The sequence below is a fragment of the Equus przewalskii genome, chromosome 29 (genome assembly GCF_037783145.1).
Source record: "Equus przewalskii isolate Varuska chromosome 29, EquPr2, whole genome shotgun sequence".
In the NCBI taxonomy this organism is placed as follows: Eukaryota; Metazoa; Chordata; class Mammalia; order Perissodactyla; family Equidae; genus Equus; species Equus przewalskii.
The window spans coordinates 18,955,190-18,976,443 of NC_091859.1; the positions used below are offsets into that span (position 1 = coordinate 18,955,190).

At 33.3% G+C, this 21,254-nt stretch overlaps 1 protein-coding gene across 5 annotated transcripts in view; it reads right to left on the minus strand.

Moving 5' to 3' along the window:
• EEA1 (early endosome antigen 1) overlaps positions 1 to 21,254 on the minus strand; it is a 134,830-nt gene that overhangs the window by 72,542 nt on the left and 41,034 nt on the right. For 3 of the 5 annotated variants that reach the window (XM_070599480.1, XM_070599479.1, XM_070599477.1), the window contains 8 exons: positions 20,904 to 20,958; positions 20,752 to 20,817; positions 18,807 to 18,846; positions 17,778 to 17,891; positions 17,008 to 17,129; positions 15,932 to 16,087; positions 12,548 to 12,562; positions 9,953 to 10,069 (listed from right to left, as the gene is read on the minus strand). In XM_070599480.1, coding sequence (XP_070455581.1) covers positions 9,953 to 10,069; positions 12,548 to 12,562; positions 15,932 to 16,087; positions 17,008 to 17,129; positions 17,778 to 17,891; positions 18,807 to 18,846; positions 20,752 to 20,817; positions 20,904 to 20,958 — 685 coding nt within the window. The remainder of the gene's footprint in view (positions 1 to 9,952; positions 10,070 to 12,547; positions 12,563 to 15,931; positions 16,088 to 17,007; positions 17,130 to 17,777; positions 17,892 to 18,806; positions 18,847 to 20,751; positions 20,818 to 20,903; positions 20,959 to 21,254) is intronic. The other 2 variants (XM_070599481.1, XM_070599478.1) reach the window with 1 other exon arrangement.

Sequence of the window (21,254 nt, forward strand, 5' to 3'; positions counted from 1 at the left end):
ATGTAAAGCAGCCCTGAGATCAAGAAGTTTGAGGACTGTTGGCCAAGGGCACAAGCAACAAATCACCCCAAAACTTAGCAGCTTAAAATCATATCTGTTATCTCACAGAGTTTCTGAGAGTCAGGAATCCAGCAGCAGCGTGGCTGGCTGGCTCTCCCTCAGTCTCTCATGAGGCTGTAGTAAGCTCCGGGCCAGAGCTGCAGTCTCTGAATACTTAACAAGAGGAGGATCTGCGTCCAACCTTGTTCACCTGGCTGCTGGCAAGAGGCTTAATATTTACAGCCTAATATTTACACTTATCTCTTTTTCCCCTTCTACCATGTTTCCTTTCCTGATTTTTTCTGTTATATTTCACCAAAATATTAAGTCCAAGTTATTAAAGCAAAGCCAACAAATTCACCATACTTTTGAATAAAGAGTTTAATAACTCCCTATTCCCCCACCACCAGAAGGATAAAGACATGAAAAAAAGTACTGATACCACGTGAAAGATGACATGAGTGGAGCCATATTAAAATAAAGCCGGAGTAGCCATGTCAGAGGAATTGTCTTGCGCATCTTGTTTTCTTTATCTTGTAAACTAGACCAAAGCACCAACATTTGAAGAAGTCAGTAATGACAAGAATATCCTCTGTAAGGACTGACAGACCTAGGCTTTGCTGACGACTGGATCACTAACCAATTAATGAAGTACCTACCAATCCAGCCCTTTGCCTGATGACTGAATCTCAAGCCAATCTACAAAGTACAAAACTGGCCTTACCTTATCTAGCACCAATGAACTCTTCTTTAATACACCTCATCTCATCCTCCTTTGTTTCCCATAAAAACCCTGAGCCCCTCTCCTGTAATTGGGACACTACTTGGGTTTCTGTCTGAATTTGTGCTCCCCAAATTGCAATTCTTTGACCCCAAATAAATGCTTTGTCTTTCAAACTGGTTTCTAGTTTTGTAGGTTGACAACTAATACCTACTCTGCCCAAAAAATATTATCTCTTGCTCATCTATAAAGAAACAAAGAGGAAAATATTAACATCACAAAATACAGAATAAAGAATAAAGTTGGAGGTCTCACAGTTCCTGATTTCAAAACTTATTAAAAGCTACACTACTCAAAACAATGTAGTATTAGCATAAAGACAGACCTACAGATCAACAGAATAAGAAAAGAGAGCCCAGAAATAAACACTCACATACCTGGTCAAATGACTTTCAACAAGGGTGCCAAGACCATTCAATAGGGAAAGAACAGTCTTTTCAACAAATGGTGCTGGGAAAACTGGATATTCATTCGCAAAAGAATGAAACGGGGACCTTACCTTGCACTATTAAAAGAAACTCCGAATGTATCAAAAACCTAAACACAAGACCTGAAACTATAAAACTATTAGAAGAAAACATAGGGGAAATACTTCATGACATTGGATTGGGCAATGATTCCTTGAATATGACACCAAAAGCCCAGGCAACAAAAGTAAAAATAGATAAATTGGATTACATCAAATTAAAAACTTCTGTGCATAAAAGGTGTGACATTGTGATTTATAATAAGAAATCTACATTTGGTCTTCATCCTCATTTCTGGAACAGAGTCCTAAAACACTTGGAACTTCCTATGTAACAAGAGAAATAAAGTTGTCTTTTGTTATTTTCAACAAGCCCCTTTCAACCACCTATGAGTTTATGTTAATCAGGTGATTTTTCAAAAGCCCCTAAGGGTTGGGGCTGGTTGCCAGGGGAACCAATCCAGATTACAGAGGTGGAACTTCCAGGCCCACCCCCCACCTCTAGGGAGGGTAAAGGGATGGGAGGGTGAATTAATCACCAATGGCCAATGATTTAATCAATCATGCCTATGTAACAAAACCTCCATAAAAACCTCAAAGGAAAGGGTTTGGAGAGATTCTGGGTTGGTGAATACATAGAGTGTGCCCAGAGAAGCATGGACCAAATGGAGTGTGTCCACACCCTTTCCCACATATCCTGCCCTATGCATCTCTTCCATCTGGCTGTTCTTGAGCTAAAGTTGTGGGGGATAAGAATTTGCCACCCCAAAATGTCTCTCTTTGGCTTATTTTTAAGAACAAAAGACTCTGAAAAAGTACTTTGACCTTCCCCCTAACTACCTAAAAGAAATTAAAATAGAAGGTCTGTCCCAAGAAGGAGCAATCACCATAGATAACTCTAGGTGTGGCACACAGGGAGGAACCTAACAAGGCCCATCTAATCAAAGTTCTCTCCCTATCCTATTTTTTTTTTTTTTTTTGCAAGGTATGGCAAACATCTGTTTACCCAACATTTGTTTTTTCGTCTTCATGTGAATCGCTGCCTCCCCTTTCAAGTCCCAACCTACTATCCCCTACATCCTCCTTTGTCTTTAGCTGAAGATGGTAGTTACTGTGGTGGCTTCAGCCATTTTGGCAAGTTACTCAGTTTTCCTGGGTATCTCCCATGTATACATGTTATTGAACTTTTGTTTGATTTCATCCTATCATTCTGTCTCACATCAATTTAATTCTTAGACCAGCCATGAGGACCTAGAGGGTACAGGAATAGTTCTTCCTCCCCTAAAAAGTCTTTTATAATAAACCAGTAATCTAGTAAGTAAAATGTATTCCTGAGTTCCGTGAGTCACTCTAGCAAATTAATTAAACCCAAGAAAGGGGTTATGGGAACCTCCCATTTAAAGCCAGTTGATGAGAAGTAAGGTAGCAAGCTGGACTTTCGATTGATGTCTGAAGTGTGTGTGTGGGTAGGGAGCAGTTTTGTGGAAATGAACCCTTAATCTGTGGAATCGATGCTATCTGCAAGCAAATAGCATCAGAACTGAGTTAAACTGTAGGACAGCCAGCTGGTGTCACAGAAGTGTTGATGTGTGGAACACCCACACGTCTGTGTAAGAAGTGAAGCTGTAGCAGAATATTGAGAGCAGATGAGACACAGGAGGAGTGTTTTTCTTTTACAAAAAGACAATATCAACAGTAAAAAGCCAACCAAAGAAATGAGAGAAAATAGCTGTAAACCATATATCTGCTAAGGGATTAATACATCCAAAACATAAAGAACCACAACTCACCAACAAAAAATAAACAACTCAATTAAAATTATATGTCTTAGAAGCAAATGAAAAGATGCTCTACATCCTAATCATTAGACATGTAAATTAATCAGGATGAGATATCACCTTACATTCATTAGGATGGCTAAAAAAAAGCAGAAAATAAATGTTGGCAAGAATGCGGAAAAATTGTAGAATCCTGGTGTACAATTTTTGAGAACGTAAAAGGATACAGCGACTATGGTGATCTCCTCAGAATGGTGAGTAGTATGGTTATTTTATCAAAAAGAATGAGAACAGAATCACCGTATGATCCAGCAATTCTACATATGGGTATATACCCAAAAGAATTGAAAGCAGGGTCTCCAAGAGATTTCTGTATACTAATGAACAGAGGAGCACTATTCATAATAGGAAAAAGATGGAAGCAATCGACATCAACGTATGAATAGATAATATGATATACACATACAACAGAATATTATTCAGCCTTAAAGGAAGGAAATTCTGGAGCCACCTGGGTGGTGCAGTGATTAAGCTTGCATGTTCCACTTCAGCAGCCCAGGGTTCACCAGTTCAGATGCCAGGTGCAGACCTACACACTGCTTGTCAAGCCATGCTGTGGCAGGCATCCCACATATAAAGTAGAGGAAGACAGGCTCGGATGTTAGCTCAGGGCCAGTCTTCCTCAGCAAAAAGAGGAAGATTGGTGGCAGATGTTAGCACAGGGTTAATCTTCCTCAAAAAAAACAAAAAAGAAAGGAAATTCTGACATATGCTACAACATGGGTGAACCTTGAAGATATTTGCTATGTGAAATAAGCCAGGCACAAAAAGACAAATACTGTAAACTTAAATGATTTACCTTAGAACAGTAAATTCATAGATATAGAAAGTAGAATGGTGGGGGGAGGGGAAGGCAGTGAATGGGGAGCTGCTTAATGAGTACAGAGTTTCAGTGCTGCAAGATGAAAAAAGTTCCTGAAATTGGTGGCATACCATTGTGAATACACTTAACACTAAAAAAAAAATACACAGCTGGCAGCAGCCCACTTACGCATGCAAATGCCCATGCGGCAACAGCAGTGGTGCACTGGGGTCCCTGACCTGTGACGGTTGGTGGAGCAGCAGCAGCCTGATCCACACAACTGCAAGCAGACAGGAGGGGAGACCAAGCCCTGAGGGTGACGCACCCTCCAGACCAACTCCACCAGCAGCAGGAACTGCACACAAGTCCCTGGGTCTCCAGGCCCCCAACAGCAACAGCAAACCTGTGAAACCAGCACCCCTGGTGATGAAACCAGCACCCCCAGACAACGGGGGAACAGCAGCGCAAGTGGTGCACAGGACAACAGCATCCAAGCCCGCAGACAGCCAGTGGAGGAATATGAGACCCAGGTTACAAGAACCACAGTAACCAAAGCCATACACAAACAAAAAAATGGTGATTACTACCACAAATGTGCCAGCAGAGGATCAATTCATCAAACACCATGAAGAACCACAGTAACACAGCAGAACAGAAGGAAAATGATAACTCTCCAGAAATCAAACTTGAAATCACAGAAGATTACAATATAACTAACAGAGAATTCAAAAGTGCTGTCATAAAGAAACTCAATGAGTTACAAGAAACTCATACAGTTCAATGAACTCAGGGATAAAATTAATGAAGAGAAGGAATATCTCACCAAAGAGAATGAAGCTGTAAAAAGAAAACAAATTCTGGAATATGAAGAAAGTAATTAATGAGATAAAAAATAATGCAGAAAGCATTAAAAATAGAGTAGACCTTATGAAGGAGAGAATTAGCAAGAGCTTATTCAACGAAATAATAGCTGAGAACTTCCTAAACCTGGGGAAAGAACTGGATATGCAAGTACACAAAGCTAATAGAACTCCTAATTACATTAATGCAAAAAGACATTCTTCAAGGCATATGATATTAAAACTGTCAAAAGTCAATTACAAAGAAAAAATATTAAGGGCAGCAAGAAGAAGAAAATAACCTACAAAGGAACCCACCAACAGGCTTTCGGAGAATTTCTCAGCAGAAATCTTATAAGGTAAGAGGGAGTGGAATGACATATTCACAATACTGAAAGACAAAAACTGTCAGCCAAGAATACCCTATCCAGCAAAATTATCCTTCAGGTATGACGGAGAAATAAAAACTTTCCCAGACAAACAAAAACTGAGTAAATTCATTGCCAACAGACCTGCCGTACAAGAAATGTTGAAGGGAGCCCTCCTACATGAAACAAAAAGGTAAAGGTTTACAAAGCTTTGAGCAAGGAGATAAACAAAAAATCAGGAAAATGCAGCTCTCTATCAGAATACATTAGCAAACACTTAATTATAACATAAAGGATAAAGGGAAAGAAAGCATCAAAAACAACTATAAACACTTCAATTTGGTCACAAATTCACAATACGAAAAGGAGTAACTTGTAACAACAAAAAAATAGAAGAGGAAGAGGAGTGGGATAGAACCTGCATAGGCTAATGGAGAAAAGATGCTATCAGAAAAAGGATTATCTCATCAAGATCTTTTATACAAGATCTTTTGTACAAAATATATGAGATCTTTTCTACAAACCTCATAGTAACCACAGAACAAATAATCAGAGCAGAGTCACATCTCATAAATAAAGAGAAAACTAAGAAGATGATCAAAGAAAATCACTAAACTTAAATGGCAGTCAGAAATACAATGAAAAAGAAACAATGGAAATATAGAACAACTGGAAAACAAAAGACAAAATGCCTGTATTAAGCCATCATATACCAATAACCACTCTAAATGTAAATGGCTTGAATTCACCAATCAAAAGATACAGACTGGCCAGATGAAGTAAAAAACAAGACCCAACAATACCAACAATATGCTGCCTCTGAGAAACACATGTCAGCTCTAAAGACAAATACAGACTCAGAGCAAAGGGATGGAAGATGATACTCAAAGCAAATGGCATGCAAAAGAAAGTAGTGTAGCAATACTTATATCAACAAAGCAGACTTCAAGAAAAAAGATAATGAGAGGAAAAGAGGGGAATTATATAATGATAAAATGGACATTCCACCAAGAAGACATAACATTTACTAATACATATGTACCTGACAGGAGCACCAAAGAATATAAAGCAACTTTAAATAGAACTAAATGGAGAAACTGCCAGCAACACAATAGTAAGGAACCTTAACACCTCAGTAGGTCAATGGATAGATCATCCAGACAGAAAGACACAGTGACCATAAATGAAACACTAGACCAGATGGGCTTAATTCCATACAAAAACAGCAGAATATATATTCTCCTCTAGTACACATAAAACATTCTCAAAGACAGACCATACGTTGGCAGAACAGGCAAGCTTCAATAAATTTAAGAAGACTGACATCACTTCAAGTGTCTTTTCGGACCACAAAGCTATAAAACTAGACACCAACTACAAGAAAAAAGCTAGGAAAGTCACAAATATGTGGAGACTAAACAGCATGCTACTGAAAAACCAGAGGATCAATGAAGAAATCAAAACATATCTGGAGACAAATGAAAATGAAAACACAACATACCAACTCTTATGGGATGCAGAAAAAGTGGTACTAAGAGGGAAATTTATAGCAATACAGGCCTACCTCAAGAAACAAGAAAAATCTCAAATAAACAAGCTTACCCTATCCCTAAACAAACTAGAAAAACATACAAGATCCAAAGGCAACAGAAAGAAGGAAACAATAAAAATCAAAGCAGAAATAAATGAAACAGAGACTAAGAAAATGAAAGAATCAACGAAAATAAGAGCTAGTTCTTTGAGAAGATAAACAATATTGATAAACCCTTAGCCAGACTCAATAAGAAAAAAAAGAAGACTAAAATAAATAAAATCTGAAACGAAAAAGAAGAAATTACAATAGACACCACAGAAATACAAAGGATTATAAAAGAATATTATGAAAAGCTATACACCAACAAATGGTATAACCTACAAGAAATGGATAGAATCATACAACCTCCCAAAACTGAATCAGGAAGGAATAGAGAATCTAAATAGACCAATCACAAGCGAAGAGATTGAAACAATAACCAAAAACCTCACAAAAAACAAACGCCCAGGACCAGACAGCTTTTCTGGTGAATTCTACCAAACACTCAAAGAAGATTTAATTCTTATTTTTTTCAAATTATTCCCAAAAGTTGAAGAGGATGGGAAGTTTCCTAACTCATTTTAAGGCTGACATTTACCCTGACACCAAAACCAGGGAAGGACAACACAAAGAAGAAAAATTACAGGCCAATATCACTGATGAACATAGATGCAAAAATCCTCAACAAAATATTAGCAAACACAATACAGAAATATATTGAAAGGATCATACATCACAATCAAGTGAAATTTATTCCAAGGTGGCAGGGATGGTTCAACATTCACAAATCAATGTGATACACCACATTAACAAAATTATGAATAAAAATCACAAGACCATCTCAGTAGATTCAGAGAAAGCATTTGACAGGATCCAATATTCATTTATGATAAAAAAAAAAAAAAAAAAAAAAAAACTCAACAAAATGGGTATAGAAGGAAAGTACCTCAACATAATAAAGGCCACACATGACAAACCCACAGCCAACATCATACTTAATGGTGAAAACTGAAAGCCATCCCTCTGAGCACAAACACAAGACAAGGGTGCCCATTCCCACCACTCTTACTCAACACAATACTGGAAGTTTTAGCCAGAGCACTTAGGCAAGAAAAAGAAACAAAAGGGATCCAAACTGGAAGGAAGAAGCAAAACTCTGTTTGCAGATGACATCATTCTATATATAGAAAACCCTAGAGAATCCACCAGAAAACTATTAGAAATAATCAATAACTATAGCAAAGTTGCAGGATACAAAAGTAACATACAAAAATCAGTTGCATTTCTATACACTAACAATAAACTAGCAGAAAGAGAAGTCTAAAATACAATCCCGTTTACAATCATAACAAAAAGAATAAAATACCTAGGAATAAATTTAACCAAGGAAGAGGTGAAAGACCTATACACTGAAAACTATAAGACATTATTGAAAGAAATCAAAGAATACATAAAGAAATGGAAAGATATTCCATGTTCATGGATTGGAAGACTATACATAGTTAAAATGTCCATGTTACCTAAAGCAATCTACAAATTCAATGCAATCCCAATCAGAATCCCAATGACATTCTTCAGAGAAATAAAACAAAGAATCCTAAAACTTATATGGAATGACAGAAGACCACAAATAGCCAAAGCAATCCTGAGAAAAAAAGAACAAAGCTGTAGCTATCACATTCTCTAACTTCAAAATATACTACAAAGCTATAGCAATCAAAACATCCTGGTACTGGCACAAAAAAAGACACATAGACCAACAGAAGAGAACAGATAGCTCAGAAATAAACCCATGCATATATGGCCAATTAATTTTTAACAAAGGAGCCAAGAACATAGAGAAAGGAAAGTCTCTTCAATAAATGGTGTTGGGAAAACTGGACAGCCACATGCAAAAGAATCAAAGTAGATCATTATCTTACACCATTCACAAAAATTAACTCAAAGTGGATTAAAGACTTGAAGGTAAGACCTGAAACTATAAAAGTCCTAGAAGAAAACATAGGCAGTACACTCACTGACATCAGTCTTAGCGGTATCTTTTCAAATACTGTTTCTACTCAGACAAGGGAAAAAAAGAAAAAATAAACAAACCAGACCACGTCAGACTAAATACCTCCTGCAAGGTAAAGGAAATCAGGTACAAAACGAAAAGAACCTAACAACTGGGAGAAAGTATCTGGGAATCCTACAAGAGGTTAATCTCCAAAATATATAAAGAACTCATAAAGCTAAAAAAAAAAAAAAAACAAAAAACAACCCTATCAAAAAATGAGCAGAGGATATGAACAGACAATTTTCCAAAGAAGATATACAGATGGCCAACAGGCACATGAAAAGATGTTCAGCATCACTAATTACTAGGGAAATGCAAATCAAAACTACAATGAGATATCACTTCACACCCATCAGAATGGCTATAACTAACAAGATAAAAAAATAACAAATGTTGGAGACAACGTGGAGAAAAGGGAACCCTCACACACTGCTGGTGGAAAAGCAAACTGGTGCAGCTACCATGAAAAACAGTATGGAGATTTCTCAAAAAGTTAAAAATATAAATACCATATGATCCAGCTATCCCTCTACTGGATATTTATTCCAAAGAACATGAAATCAACAATTCAAAAAGATTTACGTGTGTTTATGTTCATCACAGCATTATGCACAATAACCAAGATGTGGAAGCAACCCAAGTGCCCATCAATGAATGAATGCATAAAGAAGATATGGTATACATATACATATATACACACACACACACACACACACGCACACACAATGGAATACTACTCAACCATGAAAAAAGACAAAATCATGCCATTTGTGACAACACAGATGGACCTTGAGGGTATTAGGGTAAGCAAAATATGTCAGATATAGAAAGGCAAATACCATATGATTTCACTCATATGTGGAAGGTGAACAAATACATGGATAAGGAGAACAGATTAGTAGTTATTAGAGGGGAAGGGAGGGGGGAGTGAAAGTGGTAAGGGGCACATATGTATGGTGATGGATAAAAACTAGACTATTGGTGGTGAACATGATGCAGTTTATATAGAAACTGAAATATAATGATGTACACCTGAAATTTTCACAACGTTATAAGCCAACATAACCTCAATTAAAAAAAAAACAGAATAAGTCACAATGTACTGTGCCAATATAAAAATAACATATGCAAGTTAAAATTTAAGAGATATAAAATCAATTCACTGCTATACGGAGTTTTTAAATTCTCACCTGATTTTTTTGTGTTAATTCATTAACTAAACTTTTAAGTTTTTGTAGTGCCTGCACATATACAGCAACTTCCTGAGGGCCTTTGGCAAGTTCACTCCTTAGCTGGCTTATTGTAGCCTAAAAAAAAAATTAGAGAAACTAAAATGAAAAAGGAAATGAAAGCATCCAAAGGTTTTAAGGTTACATAGATTTTTGTCATTACTATTGTTGTTAAATTGAAATAATCCTTGGAAGTTTCAACTTGGTTCTTTATCCTACCACTCCTACTGCCATCCCACCTTTTTAACTGAAAACCAATTTTTAAAATTTATCCGAAATGCACAACTTCATTTAATAATAGATGAAATGAAAAGATGACATCCTACTTCATGTGTCTGAAGTAAGCATCAAACTGCAAACTTGAATTTACTGGCTTTGAAAATCTGCACTTTGATCCTCCTGAATTTAGAGAAAGCATGCAAGTTATGCCTACAATTCTCCCAATTTCTACAGCACAGCCTTTTCTTTTTACATTAAAAATGTGATAAATGCAAACAGAAAACAGAAAATCACCTTTGAAAGGTGGTGAATCATCTTTCTGAAAGTAATAGAAAGCATTTGGCCAAAGAAGTTACCAACTGGATTAAAAGTCAATTAAAAGAGGTTTAAAAAATGTTTTTAGGAATGACAGTATGTCTGACATATGTTCATGGCCTGACCTTTTAAGGAAAACATTCACGTAAATGAAGCAATTCTGATAACATTGAAAGGTGATCTGTCACATTACTTTATAGTTACACCTTATACAGGGTGTCTCGTTATAATACATAATAACAGATATATATTTATGATATATACATCACTTACTTCAAAGAAGGAAATGTTTAAACATTCATGTATTTTCAACTGTGTTTAAGCTAAAGGCATAACCAACACCGTCTTAAACTGATCATGTAAACGTGACATGGACACAGGTATTAGTTCATTTCAAATTGCTATTTGTAACTTTGAATCTCAGTAACGTTATGGATGTTAATAGAAACATTAGGAATAATTTGGCTATTTTAAATTACTATGTTTTAATCATATAGCACAAAAGAAAATAAATTATCATATTTAAATCCCTACCTGTAATATCTTATCAAAGGATTTAGCAGAGTATCCAGCACATAATAAACAGAAATAACAGTATATATTAAAAGGCAAATTCTGAGTAAATTTCTTTACTATACCATGATTCCACATTGAGATTTATAAGATGTAGTAAGTCAAGTGTAACATCTATTAGTATCTATCCTGCTGATAAATTCCAACATGTAGAAGAAACTACACAAGGAAAAACGCAAAGCAAATATGTCCAAAAATGTCTTGTTATATTTTATAGCTTTTATATATGTTCTAATAAATGATTTTATAATGTTAACACCTAAAGAATTGGACATTAGATATATCATTTATCCTTTGTACACAAAATATGTATATATTTTAAAACCAGAATCTCTAAATGATAAAAGCATGCATTTAAAATTTTTTAATCTACTTAAGGCTGAAAAAAGAACGATATGGGAAGAGTATTCACCAAAAGGTAGACTTTAGTTATGGGGAAGGGGAGGGAGGGGAGTGAATTACAGGCAGCTTTCACTTTCTTTTTGCATATTATGTATCATTTTAATCTTTTGCAATGATCATGTATTATGTTTATATTTGGGAAAAATAAAGATAAAAGAAAGACAAAATTTTAAAGCAAATAAATATACTCCCTCTTCAGATATCACTGTGTGTGAAATTCAAACAAAGGCGGCTCTCTGCTCTAGCCACACTGACTTTCTTCATTACTGAACAGGCCAAGCTCACCTGGGTCTTGAAGGCTTTAGCACCTGCACTCCCTCTTGCTAGGAATGCCTGCTCCCAATTCTTCATCCTGATTCTTGCTCACCTCATTTTTCTCATACATGTCCTCCTTGAGGAGACCCTCCCTGACCATTCTATCTAAAATTGTCCCACATTATCGCCAGCTACACTACTGCCCACCCCTCCTGCTTTATTTTTCTTTATAGCACGAAGCATTAACTGACTTTCTATCATGATTTGGTTCACTTATACATTGGTTGGCTTCCACAAAGGAATATAAGCTTTATGAGAGCAGGCACTCTGTCTTAGCAACATCTAAAAGACCTGCTGACACTAAGGCATTCAACAAACCCTTGTTAAATAAATGAGCGAGTCTATCTCCAAGCAGTTAATAGATATTTGTTCCTAAGGAAACAGTATATCAGACCCTAAAAAGTAGTTGGCATTTCCTCGAAACCATGCTACTGAATTCGAGATTGAATTTTTACTAAAAACTTTAAATTACAAATAATTAAGGAAAGATATTTTGAGCAAACCATCCTGCTACTGCTTTAGAATTTTAATTATTGTCCTAATTAATAGTCTACTCTTCCTAGTAAATAGTCTTTTAAAGATGGTTGAAACTTTGCATAATAAAACAAAAATGAGCATATCTTTGAAGTTCTGAGATTGCCTTAAGACACAAAATTGCCATATGACAACAGAAGGTGCTATATTAAAAGTATTACTAATATTACATTATAAAGCCTCCCCAAAACACATTACCTCAAGTTTAAGCATCTCCATTAGAAGGCAGAAAAAAAATAATAAAATGATGGATGAAAGGTGGAAGACAAGAGTGAAAAAGTACACAATGACCACACAATAAAAACGTCCAAACATACTGCTAAATCTGAACTCTAATATTAGCATACTTTTAAGAGATACTTTCATATTCTCTTTAATAACTATGCAAGAGTGTAATCATACTTACCCTATATATTTATAAACATTTCAGCTTTTCAAACTGGGATTCCTATGAGTTTATTTGGAATACAAATGAAATTCTTAAAAAATCATTTTCATTAAAGACCACACCAAATATACAATGATTACAGCTTTGATATCTCCAATAATGTAGATTTCTAGAAAAAATATTTTTTTAACCTTTAAATCCTCAATTTCTGATGTATAAAATAGCTAATTATTTATAAAGTACTTTCAAATGCTTTAGAATGAGTTTTCTACATGCCTTCTAAAATATCTAGACACCCCAAAAAAAGTCAGTAAGTTCCTAAGATATATATTTAATAAAGTAATGGAACATAGGCATATTTAACAGTATACACCAGATTACCTATCTTCAGCCTCAAATAGAAATACCAAATAAACTGTTCCATTCTTAGCTTCTTTAATTCCTTTTACAGCATTTTGTTCCTAATGCCAATATTTAGGTTCAGTAAAGCAGTAACACATAAAATAAAATTTTTTTCTATTAAGTTCTTCTAAGTGCTATAAGTAACCAACACACTTCACTGAGAATAAATAGAATTGACTTTTAATAAATAAAATATATTCAACATATTTAAAAAGCAGAAGCTAAAAACAGTTATAAACAAATGAGATGATGTATTTATGAAGCACTTTTTTTTCATATGGAAATGGTATGAGGCACAACTCAAAAGTATTTTAAGTTATACTCAACACAAATATTACAACATACAATATGGCAAAATATAAAATGCAATAATAAATATTAGATCAAGATTAATAGCACCAATTAACTCATAAGGCAATCATCAGACCACCTTAAATGGGAGATAACATGACACAGAAAGACACAAGTTTTGCATAAGACCTGGGTTCCAATCCTAGCTTCTTTAGGTATACGGCTTGAACAAGTTATTTAACCTCATTGAGCCTCAGATTCCTTACATATAAAACAAACCTAACTTCAAGGGTTAAAAAAACAAATTAGACCACATATTTAAAGTGTCTAACATAGTATCCAAAACCTAGTGATGCTCAAAAAGAGACTGTTTTCAATAATAATATTATTCTGACTCTTTACTACCATTTCCCAAAGTTGTTCAAAGTATTTCAACATAATCAGAGGTCTCTATCACTACGTATCTATTAACTAACTAAGTAGGGAGTAAATATTATCCATGTTTTACTAAAAATATAATCAAATGTTAAATCATCACTCAGCAAGAATAAATCTCTTTATTTTAAAATGCAATTCAAAACGTGAAAAGATAAATTTTATGAAAACTTGAAAGAAGTTAAGATGTGAAGAATGGATTTCTAACCTATTTTTCTTCTTTCCCAGAAACACCTTTTCTAGAGAAAAAAAAAAAAACACTGTTTCCTACAATAACCTCTGTTGACAGGAGGACAATGTGGGAAGACACTAAATAGATTCACTCGAAATTTATAAGTTTAGTTAACTTTCTCATCATAAATAACCTCTTCGCATTACTTATAAAGATATTTTAGTCTACATAAACAAAAACAAATTTATAAAATTCATCCATATTAAACTTAGAGTAATTCTTAAATATTACTCAGATTTTCCCACACATTTTTCCCCAAAATGCAAATAAATACACAAATCTCTTCTCATTGTTCAAAGTCTATTCGTGTAACAAGTATATGTACAATTCTATAATTCTCGGCTGGAAAAGGTCAGAGACAACTGCACTTTAAAATAGATACATTCTGTGATTCAATTTTAGTCACCATCTGACATTTGTTTTGAAATTTCAAAAAACATTAACGAAATTTTTTAATCAAAAGAGTATAATTTTTTTAAATTGAGAAATACTAGTAGGCAGGCAGATTTAATGAAAAGTAATTCTTACTGAAGCACAGCAATAAATGACTGGATTCACCCAGGCTCACGTATTTCTACTTTAGCATTATCTGAATAGGAATTTTCCTCATGAGACTTCTTTGATTCACCCTGTCCTTGATTATACAGTAGGAGCTCTTAACTGGCTTCAATAAGTTCATGAACTCTCTGAAATTGTTTGAAAAACTGTGGGATTATTGGCTACAAAGATCACTTTTGAAAAATTTGCACCTGAACTTCATAAATGTGAAGTCTGAAGTGTGAAGTATCAGAAAGCCTCACACGCCTATGTATACTATATCATAAACTCTCACCATTCCCCCACTGATAAGATAGAGGAGGAAGGAAAATAGAGGATGACATGGGTTATCTGTAATAGTTATACTTCACAGCTCACCAATATGTTGCTAATTATGAATAGAGTGGCTTTAGATCACCAGCTTAAAAACTCTAAGAGATGCAAACCGAAATGTCACTATAACTTAACTTTTTAAACTGAAAATATGAAAAACAGAAGGCAGCATCACAAGAGGAAGCTTAAGAATGACAAATAATAGTCACCATAACAAAATATCTCCTGTAGAACAATAAAAAGGACATGGGCTAGTATTTGCAAGCAAATATACTTTTACATATCCTAGAGTTTGTCATATGCTGACATAACTATATAAGGGATTTACAGCCCACAGTCATGTCATGTAAGAAATGGTAGAAAGAACTGAGAATGTTTACTCTGGAAAAGAAAAAACTCAAGAGTAAATATGAACAGTCTTCAAATATCTCAACGGTATAATTTATTCTGTGTAATTCCTGAGGAGAATTGGAACCGGTACATGTAAATTACAGGACTAGATGATGTTTAAGATTTCTTTCAACAACGTAATTCAATAATTGATAAACGAAAAACAAGCTTACTAGAAAATAAGTCTTTCGTAAATATTTTCTCTAAACAACATTAGTATTAAAATTGTAGAAAATGAAATTATACTTCCTTTACCCCTATCAAACTGAGATAAACTCAATTACCACTTATTAACTAGCCTGGAGTAAATTTAACTTTAAATCTCTCTCCACAATATACATCACTTATTAAATAGAACAAGATTCTCTAAGAGTCTAGCTTCATAAAGCAAAAACAAAAAATATTGACTATTAGACTATACCGACTATATAATAATATTACTCAGAGCAAAAGAAAGAAAGGCAAATACTATTTTGACAAGACACTCAGAAAAATCTCAAATTCTGGCTTCAGTCAACAGTATACACTAAACAAGTTAACCTCGATCACATTTAAGTGCAGTGAACTTCATTACCTCGGAGTTAGCAGACTCTGCTTGTAACTTTTTGCACTCATCTTTGAGTTTTTCAGATTCTCTCTCTCGTTCCAAGGTCATGTTGTCCATCAGTGTTTGAACTTGGACCAGTTCTTTCTTTAGCACAGCAACATCTTCTATACCAGGTCTCTGAAGCTGTGAAGCAACACATTTTAATTAAAAATTACAGTGAAAAACTAAAATAATACACAATTTTTAAATGGTTTCACTACAAAGAAAACAAAATGAAAACCATCTATAATATCAATTACTGGACTCCAAATATCAAACACTGATATCCTTCCCCCAACAAGCCTCTCCTCTTCCCACTCTATCTCATATTTAATAGCGTTACCACTCAAGGTGGAAAACAGCAAATTCACAATTATCCTTAGTGCTTCATTTGCTTTCCTTTCCTTCACAAACTACAGCCATTGGTCATAACAGTCACTAGATAAATGCTACATTCCTTCATTTTCTATCCTAAAAAACTAGTAATAAAAATGAAGGTGCAGATGTAAGCATAATTAGGGTTTGCTGCAGGCTGAATGTAGTTGATTGATTTATTTATATATTTACTGAGTGCTAAATAAAGGACAGAAAGGAATCAAGGACGGTTCCAAGGTTGTTAAGCCTGGGAAGAGAGTTGAAGAAGTATGGCACCAATGACAGACATACAGTTATGCAGGAAATATGTTGACTTGATTTTATACTTGTTGAATTTGAAATGAAAGCTAGAAATGCAAACAGAAGTATCCTAAAAGCAGACGTATTTATAAAAGAAAGTGCAAGAGAAGGTCAGGATCAGAGATGCAGATACGGAAACTACTGAAAAGACAGATGATATTAAGATAGAAACAACAAAAACGTTGAAGGTAATAAATGTATCATAAAATTCCATTTTTATTTAAAAATATCATACATACAATATATGTAGGTGGTAGAAATATAAAAAACTTTTTATTTCCTCCATTTTACTCAAGCTATACTTTTAAAACTTTTTCATCAAAGTAAGTGTTTCATTTTTAGTTTGGAAAATTATAAAAGTACACTCCAACAAATGGTTTCTAAATTACCAGTTCGGTCTTCAGATCTTGAATTACAGCTGCTGCTTTGTTTAATTCTTCTGTCAGATGTGTCACCTTTTGATCAGCAGCTTCTCGAAGACTCTTTTCTTCATCATATTTTGACTTTATATCTAATTAAGGATAGTTATATAAATATTACTTTCATGACATTAACTCTAGGGAAGGACAGTTTTGTAAATTCCTGTATATTACAGGGCATATCTATGTATCACTCTAATTCAAATTCCCATTCCTTAGATAACCATAAATATATACAATAAAATTATAGTACTTCTGATTACATTAAATAATGAACTTAAAATAATCAAATGTTTTCATCAACATAAATTCCACACAACACTAAGTTATTAATTAGCATTTTAATATATACTAAATCACACATAATATTTTGCCTAAAAGCATGTAGTTAAAAAATACTATGTAATTGACAGCATAACCAAATGTTAAATCTACACTATATTATTTTACTTCTTCAAAATGTTACTTGTTAATCTTTAAGCATACCCCAAAAGAAAATTCATCTTCTCTAAAATTCAAGAAGAATTCTACGGAGAAAACCAGTCCTTTGAAGGGAGGAGGTGGGAGGACAAACAGAATAATTTATATAGCAACTCGATTATCATTAGATTCCAATAATCACCATCACAGTCTATAACAAATGCTTTGTCACACTAAAATATGAAGTTTATTTCTAGGATATATAATGGCAAAAAGATAACGAGACTGACTTATTGGCTAAAAATTGAGATTCAATTTACCCGCAATTTCAGTAGCAAGTTGGGCTGCTTTCTGTTCAAATAAGTCTTTCATTTGCTTAATATTAAAATTTTCTGTTTGGGCTTCTTCTAATTTTTGTTCCAAAGACTGTAGTTCTACAAAAAAAATATAGTAGTTATTCAAATACAATGTTAATTATATTTCCTAAATTGTTATTATTTATATCATGATCTTTGTAATAAAGACAATCAACATGAGTCTACTATCCAATTATATGTAGAATATCTTCACACTTCAAGAATTAAGCATCCCTGATTCATTTAAGGCACAAGTCATAATTTACAAACATATAAAACAAATGAAAGGAATATTTAGCATCACACTCAAATAATCTATAAATATTTGTTTAATGATTATTTTGATTTCACAATTCACAGTTATTTTCATATATCAGCCAACTGACCAACAAGGAATATATTCTGCTCCTGTGATAAAATTTGCTATAATGCAAAATGAAATTAGACATAGTTTAAACCAATCAAGCTCTTAAATTAAAAAAAAGAATCAATTAAAATATGTAGTCAAGTCCTAATACTTCATTCTTATAAAGAAAAAAGATTTCAGAGGGAAATTAAATAGAAGAGCTAATCTCAAAATATAATTTTGATCATTCATTGAGCATTTCTCCAGTTACAGTCAGTTACAAAGCTGCTAGTTTCATCATTTTATTTCAAGACAAAAAGAGAATATCACTCTTTAATATAGACTTAACTTTTCATTAAACAATCATATTAATGTAATATTCCAGAAGTTTATTTATAACTTCAGAATATAATGAACTAAGAAAATACTAAGATTTCTGCTGATCTGATTAAACTATGAACTTCACAGGTAACAAGCACTCTAAACCTAGAATATGACTGTTATCTTCACTGTTTTAGAGCTATACAGTACAGAAAAACCACAAAACAAAATTCACATAGCAGGCATCAGAGGAGAGAAAAAAAATTAAAAAGGACGATAAAGAATAAAAAGAAAAATGAAAAAATATCAGCTTTAAATAAAGTTACCTGCTGATGAATCAGCCACCAATCCATCAGGTTTAGACTCCTCAATGAAAACAAAAGACATAAACAAATACATTAAAAGGAAAAGACAAAACTGTTACAATTAACAATGTGAAAAAAATCTGTGAAAGCCACATTCTGTCAAGCAAGCAGCAAGATTTTGATGAAAATTAAATTTTCACTTGCTCACATTCTTCCAGATCTCTATGGTACCACTAGGCAGATTGGCATAATGATAGAACCATACCTCACTGGTTCTAAGAATTTTTTTAGGTTAACATATATTAAATTATTATGGGTCTTGAAATAGATGGCAACTTGAATTCCATAAGTTCAGTTATAAATAAATAATATAAATTATTATAATTATAAATAATAGATTCTACAGCAAATACTTAAGTCAGAAGGCAAGATTCAATCCTATGATATTTGAAAATCTGCATAAGCTAAAATATGCCATGGAACTATCTCTACTAAAAAATTTGGCTTTAAAAGGATAAATTTTTAATTCAGGATTATAAATCATCTGTAAAAGAAGCACAAATAAAGTATATATTCAATAAGGTTTAATTTATCACATGCATTAGGAACAAAATAATATACTGCCTAGTCATTATTTCCACATTTTAAAGAATCATACATATCTGAAAGAGTTTAACAAGGCATCTGAGAGTATGCCTGACTTTTTATTTTCCTATACATTAGATTAGACATGTGGATTGCTAAGAATCATCATAATTTAAAATACATTTTCCCCCAAGGGAAGTTCCCTACCAAGACAATTTTATCTTGCACTGTGGAGAATTTATTTAATTTATTAAATATGAAATAGTCATCCCAAATGGTAAACAACTTCCTCTCTGTTTTCAGGTACAGAAAATAATATAGCCCATGTTTAATCAGTTGTTAACAGCATCTATGTAAAACATGAGTAAACGAACTCCAAGTATTTTAGATTACTAAAAACCTCTTTAATGCATCCTCAACTATAGAAGTCGAGTAGTAAAATAAGACTGATCTCTTGTTATCCATTTATTTGTTTTTCTTTTCTAGTCCAAATGACAATTTTAGGTAAAAAGGCAGAAAGACTTAGTGAGAGTCCTATTACATTAAGATAATGTACAAAGGGATCACTAATTATTTTAGAAAAATATTAGAACTATTGTTGAAGGGTATCCACTTTATTCTTACAAATGAAAACTATATAAGGATTTGGTAAAATTCATTATTCTATGATTCTTTACATAAGTTTAGCATAAAAATCAATATAATTTGCTTATAAAAACCATAACTGGTTAAGACATTTATCTAGAAAATACATTAAACTATAAAGAACATAAGACACCAAAAGAATTTCATGCCAAAATAACCACTTTTGATATTACAGTGATTTTCTTATTTTCTATGTATCATTTTTATGTAAAGTTGTATAGTAGATATATGTGTGTGTGTAAATATAAATATTTATATTGTTTTTTAAAACCTAATATGGTTAATACAACAGTTTTCCCATTTTTTCAAACAATCTTCACTAGTATAAACTATAAACAGCTAATAACAGTTCTCTCCCTACTAATAGACATTTTAGTGATTTCCAATTTGTCACAAACACAAATGCTTTGAAGTGTTTCACTACTGTTTGAATCTATATTTTTTAACTATTTAGGTATATTGTAGAAACTAGAATAACGTAGCCTGGTATAAAAAAACAATCCACATGTAACTGATTGTTAACGAAGCATCTTTAAGAAGTTACATCTTAGCTTCCCATATATTTGTTTGTATTCATTAGAAACTGCAAAGGATACACACTGTACACTATTAAACACAGAGAAACAAATTAGGAAGTTATATCAGGCTACCTGCTTACAAAAAAGTATTATGCTTAATTTTCAAAAATGAAAATAAACAATGAATAAACACACTTCAAGTATTTAAAAACAATTACTTGCTGCTGCAGCCCTTGATATTTTTCTAATTCTTTCTTTAATTCCTCTGAATACCATTTTTCTTCCTAAGGAAACAAAAAGGATTTTTAATTGGTAAATTTTAAAAGATGTATTAACTAAAAATAAACACATATAATAATTTTATTTTTACCTTAAGTGAAGCCTGCAGGTCTTGGACCTCTTGTCTGAGTAGTGTTATATCATCTCTAAACATAAATTGGGGAAAAAAGGAATTAATGGCTAATGTTGTTTAAGAACCCAGTCTCAACAAATCATGGCTAGTGACTGTACACTAATATGCCGGTTTTCTCAATTTTTTAAACAAAAAACACTACTGTAGATTTTATATATTGTGGCATATGTATAAAACCCTTAGAAAAATAATTTTATTCCTAAAGGTCATTGTTCATAAATGGAAAAACACTTTATCATGGAAATGATATAACTGTCAAGCAAAACGTCTACCATTAATTTACCAACAATAAGCATCAATCGCTTCCTA